This window comes from Orycteropus afer, unplaced genomic scaffold (assembly GCF_000298275.1).
Source record: "Orycteropus afer afer isolate SDZICR_OR568_19922 unplaced genomic scaffold, OryAfe1.0 scaffold00256, whole genome shotgun sequence".
Lineage (NCBI taxonomy): Eukaryota > Metazoa > Chordata > Mammalia > Tubulidentata > Orycteropodidae > Orycteropus > Orycteropus afer.
In genome coordinates this window covers 3,519,723-3,534,509 of record NW_006921843.1, presented here as the reverse complement: position 1 = coordinate 3,534,509, position 14,787 = coordinate 3,519,723, and the positions used below count along the sequence as shown (strand labels likewise).

At 45.2% G+C, this 14,787-nt stretch overlaps 1 protein-coding gene across 1 annotated transcript in view; it reads right to left on the bottom strand.

Moving 5' to 3' along the window:
* The window catches only part of OTUD7A (OTU deubiquitinase 7A), a 368,297-nt gene that overhangs the window by 15,341 nt on the left and 338,169 nt on the right, over nt 1–14,787 (bottom strand). Inside the window, exons 7-8 of the mRNA XM_042782189.1 lie at nt 11,016–11,143; nt 7,394–7,543 (exon numbers count right to left, since the gene is read on the bottom strand). Of these exons, the coding sequence (XP_042638123.1) occupies nt 7,394–7,543; nt 11,016–11,143 (278 nt within the window). The remainder of the gene's footprint in view (nt 1–7,393; nt 7,544–11,015; nt 11,144–14,787) is intronic.

Genomic DNA, 14,787 nt, shown 5'->3' with positions numbered 1-14,787 from the left:
CTCTCATGAACTTCTTTTAATTATTTTCAGCTTCCACTTCAACTTGCATATGAGTAGTTGATGGTCTGTTCCACAATCAGCTCCTGGCCTTGTTTTGGCTAAAGATAATGAGCTTCTCCATTGCCTCTTGACACAGATGTAGTCAATCTGATTCCTACATACTCCATCTGGCAGAGTCCATGGGTATAGCTGCCGTTTGTGTTGTTGAAAAAAGGTATTTGCAATGAATAAGTCATTGGTCTTGCAAAATCTATCATGCAATCTTCAGCATTATTTCTATCACTAAGGCCATATTTTACAACTATCAGTGATTCTTCTTTGTTTCCAACTTTTGCATTCCAATCACCAGTGATTATCAGCACATCTTGATTGCATGTTTGGTCAATTTCAGACTGCAGAAGATGGTAAAAATTTTCAGTTTCCTCATCTTTGGCTTTGGTGGTTTGTGTGTAGATTTGAACAACAGTAGCATTAATTGGTCTTCTTTGTAGATATATGGATATTAGCCTATCTCTGACAGCACTGTACTTCAGGATAGATCTTGATACATTCTTTGTGATGATGAATGCCATGCCATTCCTCTTTTTCATTCACAGAGTAATAGATCATATGCTTTTCTGATTAAAAATGGCCAAAACTAGTTCATTTCAGCTCAACTAATGCCTAGGATATTGATTTTCATGCATTCCATTTCATTTTTGACAACTTCCAATTTTCCTAGATTCATACTTCATACATTCCATGTTCCAATTATTAATGGATATTTGCCGCTGTTTCTTCTTATCTTGAGATGTGCCACACATCAGCAAATGGAGGTCCTGAAAACTTTACTCTATCCATTTCATTAAGGTCGACTCTACTCTGAGCAGGCAGCTCTTCCCTGGTAGTATTTTCAATGCCTTCCTACCTGAGAGGCTCATCTTCCGGCACTATATCGGACAGTGTTTCAGGGCTATTCATAAAGTTTTCCAGTATTTTATCCGACAGTGTTTCATTGCTATTAATAATGTTTTCAGTGGCCAATACTTTGAGAAGTAGATGATGTCTTCCTTCTTCTGGGTCTGTAGTCTGGAGGCTCTGCTGAAACCTGTCCACCATGGGTAACCCTGGTGGCATTTGAAACACTGGTGGCATAGCCTCCAGCCTCACAGCAACATGCAGGCCACCATAGTACAACAAACTGACAGACTAGTCTGTCTCCCTTAGTTGTTCCAAACCACTCTGCTCACTTCCTGTTCTCTGCTGAGTGCTCCAAACACCCACCTGGCCTGAGCTCACTTATCCGGCCTGCCCTGGGCACTCCAAACACCTATCTGCCCTGTGTGCCTGGCTCGCTCATTAGATTAGGCCCTAATCCAATATAATTGGTGTCCTTCACATAGAAGAATAGAAGAGATACAGTACAGGCACTAAGGGAAAATGCCATGTGATGGCAAAGGCAGAGACTGGAGAGACATATCTTCAGGTCAAAGAATGCCAAAGATTCCTGGCCCCACCAGAAGCTGGGTCTTAGAAGTCTAGGGCTATTGTGAGGGCTGAGCGTGCATTGCTGTCCAGGCTCCAGTTTGAGTCATCATCTCTGCCTCTTATCTCTATAACCAGTGGTCCCTTAAGGGCTGCCAATATGCTGCTGTCATGGATTGAAATGTATCCCCCTCAAAATATGTGTCAAATGGGCTGGGACATGATTCTCAATGGTTTGGCAGTTATGGAATGATCCTCCATGATATGATCTGATGTGTTGTAGAAGGATTAGGGTGCGATGCAGCACCCTTAATCCTGTCAAAGTACTGATCCCATATAAGGGGAATTTCCCTGGGTGTGTCCTGTAATAACTTTTATCTTACAAGAGATAAAAAAGAGAAAGAAGAGAGCAGAGAAAGGGGGATGTACTACCATCAAGAAAGAAAAGCTGGGAGTGGAGCGCATCCTTTGGACCCAGGCTCCCTGTGCTGGCATCCTCCTAGGACCAGAAGACACAGAGAGTCCCCCGCCTAGAGCTAGTGCTCTGAATTTGGACTTTTAGCCTTCTAACTGTGAAAGAATGAATTTCTGTTTGATCAAGCCATACCAAATACTTGTGGTATTTCTGTTATAGCAGCACTAAATAACTAAGACAGACACTTTCTGGATTTCTGAGCCATACCTCAAGAGAGGGTAGGAAGCACATGACCCCTGTGTGGCCTACTGGATACATCCCAGAGGATCCCACAGTTTGAATTTAGTCAGAGAAAGCTGTTTAAATAATTACCTTATATATTGATTTTTCAAAAATAAGAATAGGATCAAGTGAAATTAAAGCCTTTCATTAGGCAAAATGAACCATACCTCCTTAAACCCTGAAGGTTCATGAATCACCAGGTTTAAAATGCTGTTTTATCTAAACCAGTCTTCCGGGACTCCTCCCTGGGAAAAATGCATGTTTTCTATCTCCATGGTCTTTGGCCAGTGGTCCTCTTTGGACACCATACCATCTACCATACAAACCTGTTCCAGCGTCTTTCACTGCTGTGACCACTCCCCTGGGGCAGCCCTTTCTTCCTCAGTTTCTTATCGGTGAAGTATGGCTAAAGGGAGGGTTCAATGAGTTAACCTCTGGGAAGCACTTAGAACAGTGCCTGTGCCCAGGAAGTCCTATGCAACCTAGATGATTTTGAGTTCTTTCTAAGGGTCTGTGTTTCAATGAACTACCTCCCACCTCTGCTTAACTGATTTGTTTCTGCACAAACGGACACAATTACTCAGTGGAAAAGCACTGAGGTAGCCCCTGAGCTTATGGAGAGCCGCTCATGGCCATTTGCTGCCATGGTGGCTGTTCTGGTTACCTAGTGCCGCTCTGACAAGAATATACCACAAATGGGATGGCCTTAACAAACAGGAGTTTATTCTTTTACAGTTTGGAGGCTTTAAGTCCAAGTTCAAAGTGCCAGGCTCTAGGGGCTATGTGAAAGCCCCTCAGCCTTAGGGTTCAGCTCTGCCTCCAGCTCCTGGCCCACTGAAGCTAGAGGCTTTTCTTCACTCAGCTGCTGGCTGCTAAGGCTGCCAAGCCCAAGGTTGACAAGTAAAAAGGCACAGTCCCAATATTACCAAATCACATGGCAGGCCATTAATTCAAGTCCATTGTAAGTCCCAAGGTCGGTACAGCAGGGCAGGCTGCTGAACAATGACAGAGCTACATGCGGGGTTCAAGGTGCCATAAGCTAGAGACTAGCCCTAAGGCTTCTCCTTATATACAGGAAGCAGACCACATCCCAAAGGCAGCTACTCACCTGTTTGTGGTAGATCCCACCATGGAGTTGATTGCCAGTCTCATCATAGGGAATAATTACCACCAGTTGTCCAGCCACTCAACCAGGCCCAGTCAAGCTGACACACAAACATAATCACCACAGTGGCCTAGAGGCCCATTTGTCCAAGCCTTCAGGGGTTGGGCCCAGCTCCCCAATCCATGGAGGAGAAGGCTACTGAGAAGAAGACCTAGGAGGTGGAGCCAGAAAGTACTGGAACCCTCTTGTTGGAGGGTCTGTACAGGGAAGCAGGGTTTCCACACAGACTATGTGCTATAAGCCTCAAACATTGTTTCACCAAAAATCATCCCCAAAAACACTCACAAAGTTTACAAAATATTCTTATGAAGGGGACTCTTCTTCTTTTTAACAGGAAAGAGACATGCGAGGCCAGTTTCTAAAGCAAGGGGCAGGTTGACAGCTGCCTGGGCCTGTATCCACAGGCCTCATCATGGCCACTGCCCAGGCCTCAATGTGGGGCTCAGCCATTCTGTTTGTGCCTCTCACTGTAGGAGAGACCATTGTTCATGGCCGGAGGGTTTGAAGACCTGGGCTCCAGGCCTCAGCCTGGCTCTAACGCACTGGAATTTGGGACATCCCAACACCTGTGTGCACATCAATTTCTTCACCTATTTAATGTAAGAGGGGTGTGAAGAAAGAAGAACAGAAACAACCATTGATGATTGATGGCTTCCAACATCTGGTCATTAAATGGGGTGGCGTGCCCATTAGCCCCACAGTCTACCTGGGAGGGTCAGCACAGGATAGGCATGCTGCTCACATAGGGTACATGTAGAGCTAAGATCTAGTCTTCCCTGGCTGTCAGCCATGGTCTGTCCCACTAAATACAGGCCACTATCCCTGGCCCAAGGTCTAGCTTTAGGGGCTGCCTGGCACCTGGGTAGTTTTCAGACCGTTGGCTGCATGACTAGCAGTTCTACCCTTTTCCCCTTGAGTCTCTACCTGGAGTGGCTTCTGCTGGGCCACCCATAAGGAACCCTTCTTCCCTGAGTGGAACTGTGGAGATTGACTTTGGTCCAAACACCTGCTGGGGAATGGGACCAACTAGAACTTGCAGAATATTACTTTATAAAAAATTCAGCATCGATTGTTAAGGGGCCTCTGGAAACCTATGATCAATTAGCAGTGGAGGGGCAAGGGCAAACACACTAGTAAGCTACTAGCCCATCTGACCAGAGTCCATTGGTCAAGAAACTTATGAAGACAAACTGAGGTAGAACTCTAAGGATGGATAACTTGAACCCAGAAATTCTGCTTTTTGAATGGATTCTTAGGCTCTGCCATATGGAATGTCCCCTCCTTCCCCTTTACATAGCAATGCCTTCTAATTTGCAACTTCCCAAAGCAAATGGTGTCTCCTGCATTGGACTCCCTCTTCTATGCTTAGCTCCCCTGTGGAGCTGGGCCTGGAGGTGCTGCCTTCTCTGGACAGTGCTATCACCCCAGGTTACCCAGGTTGCCCTTTGTTCCTGTGGCCCTAGCATCAGATTATAAGCACCTGTGTTTACGTGTCTCCCACAAATAGTGTTTATAGGTAGAAGGGCTACCCAGACACTTGCTGAGCAACAGTTCATGCTGGTTATCTAAATGCTGGCAGCAGTAAGACATCACCTCATTAGTTACCATACTCTCACGGGGCAGAGTGTCTGGCTGAGAAAGTAGAAATTATCCAGAGGATACTCGGATGCTGTGCTGCATTTGGCCACCATGCCAGGAATGAGAGGGAGCCATGCTGCTCCTGGGGTGAAGGAAGAGATGGCATGAAGGCAGATGGTGGGGATGGGGTAGAGGAGAGCAGGTGGGAGCAGTCCCTGGGCTACATCTCTCCTCTCAGCCTTCTCCTGGGGCCCAAGAACAGCAAGGATGGCTGGAGTGCACTTTTGTCTGTCACCAGAGAGGGGCTTATTCCCTTTTGTCTACTCTGAAGGTTCAAACTGATGTTGGACAAGCACCAGGTAAGGTCAACACTGTATTCCAGTTCTACCTATGCCCGTTTGGCCAGGTGACCCAAGTGGTTCCTTCCTGCCAGGGAACCACTGGGGGCTGGACCAGCAGATGATTCCAGAGCTCCTTCCAAGCTCCACTGACATCCCCTTATCCTAATGTGTCAGCTCTGTGGAGCTAGGGCAGCTCCAAGGCACAATGAGCACCTTCCCTTCCCCTGGCACCATTGCTGAAGTTCATTTGGTCCCTGGTACTCAGCCCTGGGACTAGTCCCCTCTACTTATTTATTTATTTTTTTTTCACATTCACCCAGTCCTTTCAACTGGATTAATTGTTCTTCTTATGATCCCCTCCCAAAGGGAGCTCAAGCCTGATTGGGCTGCACCCTGCCTTGTGCTGTGGTGTCTGGTGGTCTTACCTGTCTCTCTCCTGAGGTGGGGGCCCGAAGTCTGCATGTAGCAGGTACTTCACAAACATGCCATTATCTTTCTCTAGCAGAGCAGTTTTCTCTGACCACTGATATCTTTCAGGGACCTGGACAGAGTGTCCAGATGCTGGCCTGGATTCCAGGTCCTGAGTAAGGTCATTCTTGTCTCTCCTAAGACCTGCGCTAAGCCTGAGAAGAGCAAAAACCCAAAGCAGAGAAGCCAGTACTATGGCTAAAAAATTAAGAAAGAGCAGTAAAGGCAAAAACATTTCTTACTGATCACATATTTTTCTTTGAAGTTAAAGTTTTTAAATAATATAGAATTTGCTGCTTCATCACATGGGGCCACACAGATCATTTCTCTACTTCCTTCCTGGGATTCCCACCTCTGGCCTGCACCTGACAATGCTTCCTCCCTCCCATTTGTTTCTACATTGGTCCTAAGGAAGGTAGGCTCAATGAGAGTCCCTGTGTGTTCCCCTTGGTTTCAGATTCTCTCACATTGTCCCAGGTCTCACTCTTTGACTTGACTGTCAGAACTGGAAGTGCTAATGGCCTGGGGCAGAATCTTGCTGAGGACTGAAGAAGCTGAGTTTTGTTCATCTGTGTGTTTCATGAATGCTGTCTAAGAAGGAGTCAGCATTGGGAAGTCCTGATTCCTTGCCATATTTACTCCCCATGCTGTACACACACCATGAAAGTCAGAATTGCAAACACCTGTGCTTCTTGTCCAATAGAGGGCTATGGGGGTGCCATCATGGATTTTCCTTGACTACTGGCCAATCTTGCTGTCCTTTAGTTTCCCAGGGATCTTTGTCTAAATCAGACATAAAAGTGGCCAGAAGAAGGTTTATCCTTTCTCTCAGCTATTCACATTTCTGTCCCCATAAAAAGCTAATGGGAGAAAACAGCAACTGCTATCTCTGCAGCAAAGACACTTGTGACATGACTGAAGCCTGGCCATACGGGAGTCTGTCTGACCAGGCAGGAACTGTGACATGTGCCACCCATGTGGCTGGTGGCTGGGTCTGCCTGCAGGGTGATTTTTACCACTGAAATGGCACCTTGCAGGAAGCTCAGTTGTAAAGACTTGGACAGAAAGCCAGATCTTTTAGAAGCTTACTTTAGAAGAGGGATCAAAAACTATACAGTAAATATTTTAGGTTTTGTGGGTCATGTGGTTTCTGTGGCTACTACCCAACCAACTCTGCTGTTAGTGCAAAAGCAGCCACAGACAGCACATAAATGAATGAGCATTGCTGTGTTCCAATAAAACTTTATTTACAAAAATTGGTGATGGGCCGTATTTTGTAGATAGACCTCTGTTCTAGAGGGGCTTTTTTTTTTTTTTAAACTTATATCTAAGACTTATTATATTATATAAACTATATATATATTAAATTATATAAACTATATGTTGTTGAAAGGGAACAACAACACAAGCTATTATTATTATGGAATTATTATTTTTCTTAATATTTTAAATTAAGCAGTGTCTTTAATGTTATTTTCAATGAAAAGAATATTCATACATGCATATTTTGGCAGTTTGAGCAGCAACAATCACTGCTGAGTGTGCACATAGTTGCTTCTCAGTGTATTCCCCACAATTTGGTCTCCGTTGTTCCCCTTGCCCAATCAGAGCCCTTTAAATGGTGCTGCATCCCCCCAACCCCCCATGCCTATCCCCCTGCCCACCTGGTACTGGGCCTACCTTGTTCTCTTTGCTGATCTCTCTGCTCCATGGACACGAGGGCAGAGAAGTGAGCTTGATCATAGGCTAGAACCAGAGGTGAGCAGTGGCATCTGTTGGGAGGGACCTCCAACGGCAGGTAAATCCCTCCAAATGGGATTGGGGCGAAAGCTGAGGACACAAACAATGACAATGGTTTGTAGCAACAGGAGGCCTGGAGCTGGGAGGGAACAGCAATTCATCCCTATCTTCCTGGGGCCTTGTGAGCCCAGGAAGGCTGTCCCCACAGCTAGGAGTAGAGTGGGGAGGGGGGTTAGCTACTCCTCACCCCAGCAGAGAGGAGCTCTCCTGTGGGCACTTAATGCCCACACAGGAGTTCATTAAACCGTCACAGCAGTGAGAGCTAGGTGCTGTTGGACAGATGGGGACACTCAGGCTCAGAGGGGCCAGGCCTATCTGTCCCTGAGTCCTGTGCATGCCTGGGGACTTTGACCCACCTACCTCCCTGGTTCATCTCTGTGCCCCTTCAAGTTGTACACTAGGGACAAGGGTATAGGGCTGAGGGGTGGCCACTGTGATAACCTCACAGTTCTGCTGGCCTAGTGTTGTAGACTAAATTGTGTCCCCCAAAATATGTGTTAAAGTCCTGGCCCCTGTAGTTGTGGATGCGATCCTGTTTGGAAATAGGGTTTTTCATTTGTTATGTTATGTGATCATTACTAGTATAGGGTGGATCCCAAATCTAATCATTTAAGAATTATAAAAAGAGCAGGACAGACAGAAACACACAGGGGAAGGCACCACATGAAGAGAGATACACAAGGCAGGTGCATCTTCAAGTTTAGGAATGCCAAGGATTGCCATAGCTACTAGAAACTAAAACAGTCATAGAAGGACCTTCCCCTAGAGCCAGTGCCCTGACTTCAGACTTCTAGTCTCCTGAACTGTGAGACAACACATTTCTGTTTTCCTAATATACTTGTGGCATTTTTATTATGGCAGCACTTAGGAACTTAGACACCTGGGAACAGGATGGCTGCCACGTGACCCACCCAGGTGATCGAAGGAGAGGTAGGCCAGAAAATACAGAGGCCAAAAGTCATGCAGGTGCACTGATGTCTGCCTGGAAACATATTTTTCTAAAGTTACCCTTTCTTGTTCACTAAGGAGGTCTGGTGGCATAGTGCCTAAGGCATTTGACTGCTAACCAGAAGGTTGGCAGTTCAAACCTACCAGCCACTCTGTGGAAGGAAGACTGGGCAATCTACTTCCATGAGGATTTACTGCCTCAGAAACCCAAAGGGGGTCACACTATGAGTTGGAATTGACTCGATGGCACTGAGTTAGGTTTTTTTTTTTTTTTTTCTGGTTTTCATTGTTCACTGAAACATTGTTTTGTTTTAAAACAGCATCTTGAGAACTTCTTTGTTCTGTATCTTAGACCTTGTCTCTTAATTCTGAAGAAACCAGACAGCTTTAGCTGGCAAGTTCTAGGTTAGAGGGGAAATGAAAAAAAAAGGGGATCCAATCTTCTAGTGATAGGGACACAATGTTACTCATTTTCTTATTCTTAAAAAAGCAGTAAGGAGAGCATAGAACCCACATGGCAACAGAACTTCAGGAAATGTTGGAAGTGGCACCTGCTTTTTAATCAGAAAGAATCCTCCTTTTGGCCCCAGAGTCTGTAATCACTTATTTTACTCACAGGGGGTCAAATGAGTGGACAACCAGTTCCCATGACATCTCTGATGAATTCTCAGGGTTTCCCTTTGCCCTCCCTTTGTCTAAATAATTTAGTACAGTTCTGCCCACAGGAGACTCCCACTAGAGGGGATGAGTCTCTTATAAAGGACTGCATCTCTGCCCCCAGATGGGATGAAAAAAGAGTGGACCCCACCACAGGGGATCAGACTGAACTGGCCACATGGGTGCTAAGCTGACCCTCAGGGAGCAGTGAGACTGGTAGGAGAAGGTGGTGTCGGGTAGCACAGATATATGCCAGTTCCTTATCTATCTGATCTTCATGCTACCTAAGTCTCTGGCAGTTGTGGATTGAACATGGATAGTGCACCCTAACTTGTACAATGGCCTAGAAGACCCATTTTTTCCAAAGGCACAGATTTAAAGTTGGTTCAGCAGTGATTATTGGGCTAAGGTGAGTCACTTGTCACTCCCTATCTGGCTGACTCGATGGCACATAACAACAACAACAACAAATCTGGCATTTACTATCATGGGGACCTGCTTGTGGATGATTATTTCCTGATAACAAAAGGGGAGACATGGCACCAAAGGAAACATGGCTAGTGCTGGTTACTGAAATTAAGAGAAAATGAAAAATCCTAAGAGGGACTGTGGTATAGAGGGATGTTGGGGCAGAGGGACTGGGTTGACCCAGGAAATTTACTCATTGCATAAGTGGCCCAGTCCTCATGGTCTACCCCCTCTAATCACTTTCCTTTTACTCTCCTGTCCTGAGAAAGTGTTGGCCCTGCAGTTCCCCTGGCCTCAAGGAGTCAGAGAGCCATGGGGTGGAGTAGAGGAAGTGCCGACAGGAATACCCGTGTTGAGATTGAATAGGGTCCTCCACGAACTCAGCTGTGTAACTTGTGTGCATTACTTAGGTTCCCTGCACAGGAAGGGCACATTTCACTTTGAGAGGTAGAGGTGAGGGTGGACAAGATAATACACATAAAAGGGCCATGATGCGCAGTACTAGGTTCTTGGGGCTCGGGGTGGACAGCCCTTGGCTCCTTCTTTACTTGTTTCTATCACAATCTTGTCAAGTTCTTTCATGCTTTTTATCTTCTAAGATACTCTTTAAAACATGTATAGCTGCAGAAGGAGTGGACAGAGACTAGAGCAGTGAGCAACGCTGGGCTAAACGCTAGTATTCATTAAAGGGGTGTTATTGGAAGGAAGGTTGGGTAATCTACTTCCGTAGTGATACCACATCGGCAACCCAAGGAGGGGTCGCTATGAATCAGGTCTGACTTGATGGCACATAACAACAACAACAACAACATTGGCCTTTAGGCTACCCTGTGAGCATATGGATGAGGGTAAGGTAGGGGGTAGGGGTTCTGGATTTAATTCCAGCTCAACATAGCCAGATTTCTCATGGTTGCCATGATGGTTAATTTTGTATGTCAACTTGGCTAGGCTATAGTTCCTAGTTGTTTGACTAAATATTAGTGTAGTTGCACTTCCATGATGTAATCTAATGCAATGTAATGCAGTCACTTTCCATAATGTAAAAAAATCAGTCAGTCAGTCGAAAAGGGAGTTTCCTAGAGTGTGTTTTGCTCCCAGATGATAAATAGATACTTTGGCAGAACTCTCACTTCATTCTGCATTCTTTCTCTGTGCATTTCTTAACCTATGGATCTTGGACTTGCCAGCCCCTAACAATCACTAAGCCACATTCTATTTATATAAGAGGGGAGATGGCAAAAGTGATCTTTTCTGCCATAAGGCAAGAAAAGCACATCAAGTAGGGGAGAAATGATGACAAATAGCGTGATATTTGTTCTCACAGAGTAATACTCTGAGATCTAGAAGCTCAGTCCTTATGTTATACTCTCTCTTTAACTGAAATGCTAAGTTTTCTGGGTCATGAATAAGATATATCTAAGGAACTTACCTTCTCCACCTGAGTCTCTTAGCATTGTATCTGCTACAACAACGATCGGTCTTCTTAATATATGGGCCAGGACAAAAACATGGAACTCTTCTAGACTCTCATAGACAGGATCCTCTGAGTTGTCCACGCTAGGAAACAAAGCAAAGCAAGCCTGTTACCAGACTCTACAAAAATGGAAGATGGAGAAAATAAAGAATATTCCATGCAGGGTCAGATACCTTCCCTTTGGAATTTTAGCTCCCTTGTCCCTGCAATCACTGCTAGCTGAGGCAAACTCCCATGCTATCCACTGAGTGGCGAATGCACAAGTGCTAGTACCTCACCCTCACCTGGGACTGAGCATTCCCAGGAGACATGAACTTGAAGGTAATCGTTTCTGGCCATCTCTAAGATGAGGTCTCTTAGGTGGCAGTACCTAAGGTACCACTGTGGTAGTAACATGGCGGCTGGTCTCTGGGGAGGCTGGCAAGGAGGAATGGAGGATTCCTTGTCAGTTCATTCAGTTCTCCAGAACTGGAGCCTTCTCTATCAGAAACTAGGTACACCCAGGCACAGCTGGCAGGCTGGTGGGGTTCATTATTAAGAAGATCTCAGAGGCGTTTGGAAAGACTCCACACCATGGAAAAGGGCATGGGCTAAGCCTCAAGCCTCAGAGTCAGTTGGGAGGGAGTGACTCTGAATGCTTCCTAGGCCACTTGGGCTCTCACAGCCAGGGCCCCACTCATGTCTGAAGCTCAGCAAGAGCAGGCTCCAAAAACTGATGTCGCAAAAAATTCTGAGCAGTTGAATGTGACCTTGACGTTCTTTAACAACATGGCTACCCCAGAGGGAAGCAAATATTGAGAATGCACCCTTCATAGCTCATTGAGGTCACAGCTTCATCTGTAGTTCCAGCCCAGGTGGCAATGCACAGCCAAGACCCCCAGATGGCACTTCAGCTAGTTCATGAGCACCCCTTGGATGTTTAGAATGAAGTAAGGGAGGTCTGTTAGGTGGGGGCTAGAGCCAGCACAGTGAGGCCCTGTTTGAAGGTGCAGGTGGTATGGTCTGGGGAAACAGTGATGCACATACACAGCTCTCAGCCAACTGCTTAAATTGCTTGTAGAACAAGGGCTGCAAATCTTAGGAATGCCTCATGATCACATAGACAGTTCTGTTGCTGTTGTTATAGTCTCTAAAAACCAGAAAACCCCCCAAACTTATTGCCGTTGAGTCGGATATGACTCATAGCGACCCCTCCTTGGGTTTCTGAGGCAGTATCACTACGGAAGTAGATTGCTCAGTCTTCCTTCTGAGGAGTGGCTGGTGGGTTTGAACTGCCAACTTTCTGGTTAGCCTTAGGCGCTACACCACCAGAGCTCCTGTTACAGTATCTACCTATTTATTATTTCTTCTTTCTTTCTTTCTTTTTTTTTAATGGCCCAATTTACTATAATTTTGAAATTTGGCAGGGATCAAAAACTCACAAAAAAGTTGCATGCATAGTACAAAGAGCTTTTATTTCCCTGAACTATGTTTGTTTCCTAAGGCTGTCATAACAAAATATCATGCAACATGGAGGCTTTAAGACAACAGGAATTTATTGTATCAGTTCTAGAGGCAGAGGGTCTGAATTCAGGGACTTGGCAGAACCTTACTCTCTCTGAAGGTTCTAGAAGAAGATCCTTCCTTGTCTCTACTAGCTTCTAGAAGCTCCAGGCATTCCTTGGCATCTTCACATGGTGTCCATCCTCTGTCTGTCTCCGTGCATGCTTTCCTCTTTTTTAAGGACACCACTATTACTGAATAAGGACCTACCCTACTCTAGTATGACCTCATGTTAACTGATAACATCTTATCAGAAGTACCCTATTTTTTTTAAGGAAAAATATTTATTTATTTATATTTTAAAATTTTTATTGTGATGTGGGTGAAAGTTTACAGATAAAATTCATCTTCCACACAGCAGTCTATACATTTTATTTCATAACATTGACTGCAGTCCCCACAATGTAACAGCTCTCTTCCCACTTCTTCTCTGTAGTTCCCTGTGTCCTTCTTTTCTATACATTCCTGCCCCTTGAGATATCTCCCTGTGCAAATACTGCCCTTCTGTTCTCCCATGCCTGCTAACCAGAAGGCTGGTGGTTCAAACACACTAGCCACTCCTCAGAAGGAATGCTGGGTAATCTACTTCTGCAGTGATACCACCTTGTAAACCCAAGGAGGGGTTGCTATGAGTTGGATCCAACTTGATTGCAGTGCGTTTGGTTTTGGTTTGGTTCTCCCATGATTGATCGTTGTAAGGAGTGTATCTCTCTGGTGTAAATGTTCATCCTGTATGCCTGTCTATTGTTTGGCTTAAAGCCATGGGAATGAGTTCAATTCCAGGCCTGAAGGGTAATGAGGGGCCACAGTCTTGGGGGTTTCACCAGGTTCTATCAGGCCAGTAAACCTGGTCTTTATTTATTTATTTATTTTAATTTTTACTGTGATTTGAGTGAAAGTTTACAGATCAAGTAATTTTCCATACATCAGTTTATACACATTTTGTTTCATGACATTGACTACAATTCCCCACATTGTAACAGCTCTCTTCCCTCTTCCTTCCCATAGTTAACTCTTCCCTGTGTCCTTCCCTCCCACTTACTCTTGCCCCCACCAAGCTGTCTCACTGTGTAAACAAAGCCCTTCTGTTCTCCCATGATTGATCACTCCAAGAAATATATGTTCAACCCATATGCCTGTCTATTTGGCTGGGAGCCACAGGAGTGAGTTCAGTACCAGACTTGAAGAGTAACTAGGGGCCACAGTCCCAGGGTTCTCACCAGGCTATACCAGACCAGCAAACCTGTTTTTTTTTTTTTTTTTTCCCCCACCCCTAATGATTTTGAGTTTTATTCCACATTGTCCTCCCATTCTGTCCAGAATCTCCTGCACTGATCCCTTTTCAAGTTGTTGACAGTGGGAGCCAGGCACCATCTAGTTCTGGTCTCATGGTCATATAGGCTGAAGTGTGCATGGCCCACTAGTCCCTTGGACTAATTGTTTTCATGTATCTTTTGTTTTTCATTCTTCTTTGTTCTGGATGAGGAGAGACCAATTGTCATCTAGATGGCCACTTGCAAGCTTCTAAACCCTAGCTACTCACCAAAGTAGGATATAGAACAATGTTTATGTGTATTATGTTGTTAGGTGCTGTCGAGTCGTCTCCAAGTCATAGCGACGCTATCCACAGAGGAAGGAAACACTGCCCGGTCCCGCACCAACCCCATGATCCTTGCTATACTTGAGCCCATCACCACAGCCACTGTGTCAATCCATCTTGTTGAGGGCCTTCCCCTCTTTCGTCGACCCTCCACCTTACCAAGCATGATATCCTTCTCCAGGGAATGGTCCCTTCTGATAACATGACCAGAGTAGGTGAGATGAAGTCTGGCCATTCTTGTTTCCAAGGAGCATTCTGGCTGCACTTCCTCCAAGACAGATTTGTTAGTTGTGTTAGCAGTCAATGGTACTTTCAGCACCACAACTCAAAAGCATAAATTCTTCTTCGGTCTTCCTTATTCACTGTCCAGCTAACACATGCATATGAAGCAACTGAAAATATCATGGCTTGTGTCAGGCATACCTTTGTCCTCAAGGAGACATCTTTGGCCCTCAGCACTTGAAAGAGGTCCTTTGCAGCTGATTTCCCCAGTGCTATACATCATCTGGATCCATATTTGTACTCATTCCAAAGAAAGGTGATCCCACAGAATGTGGAAATTATAGAACAATATCAATATCGCAC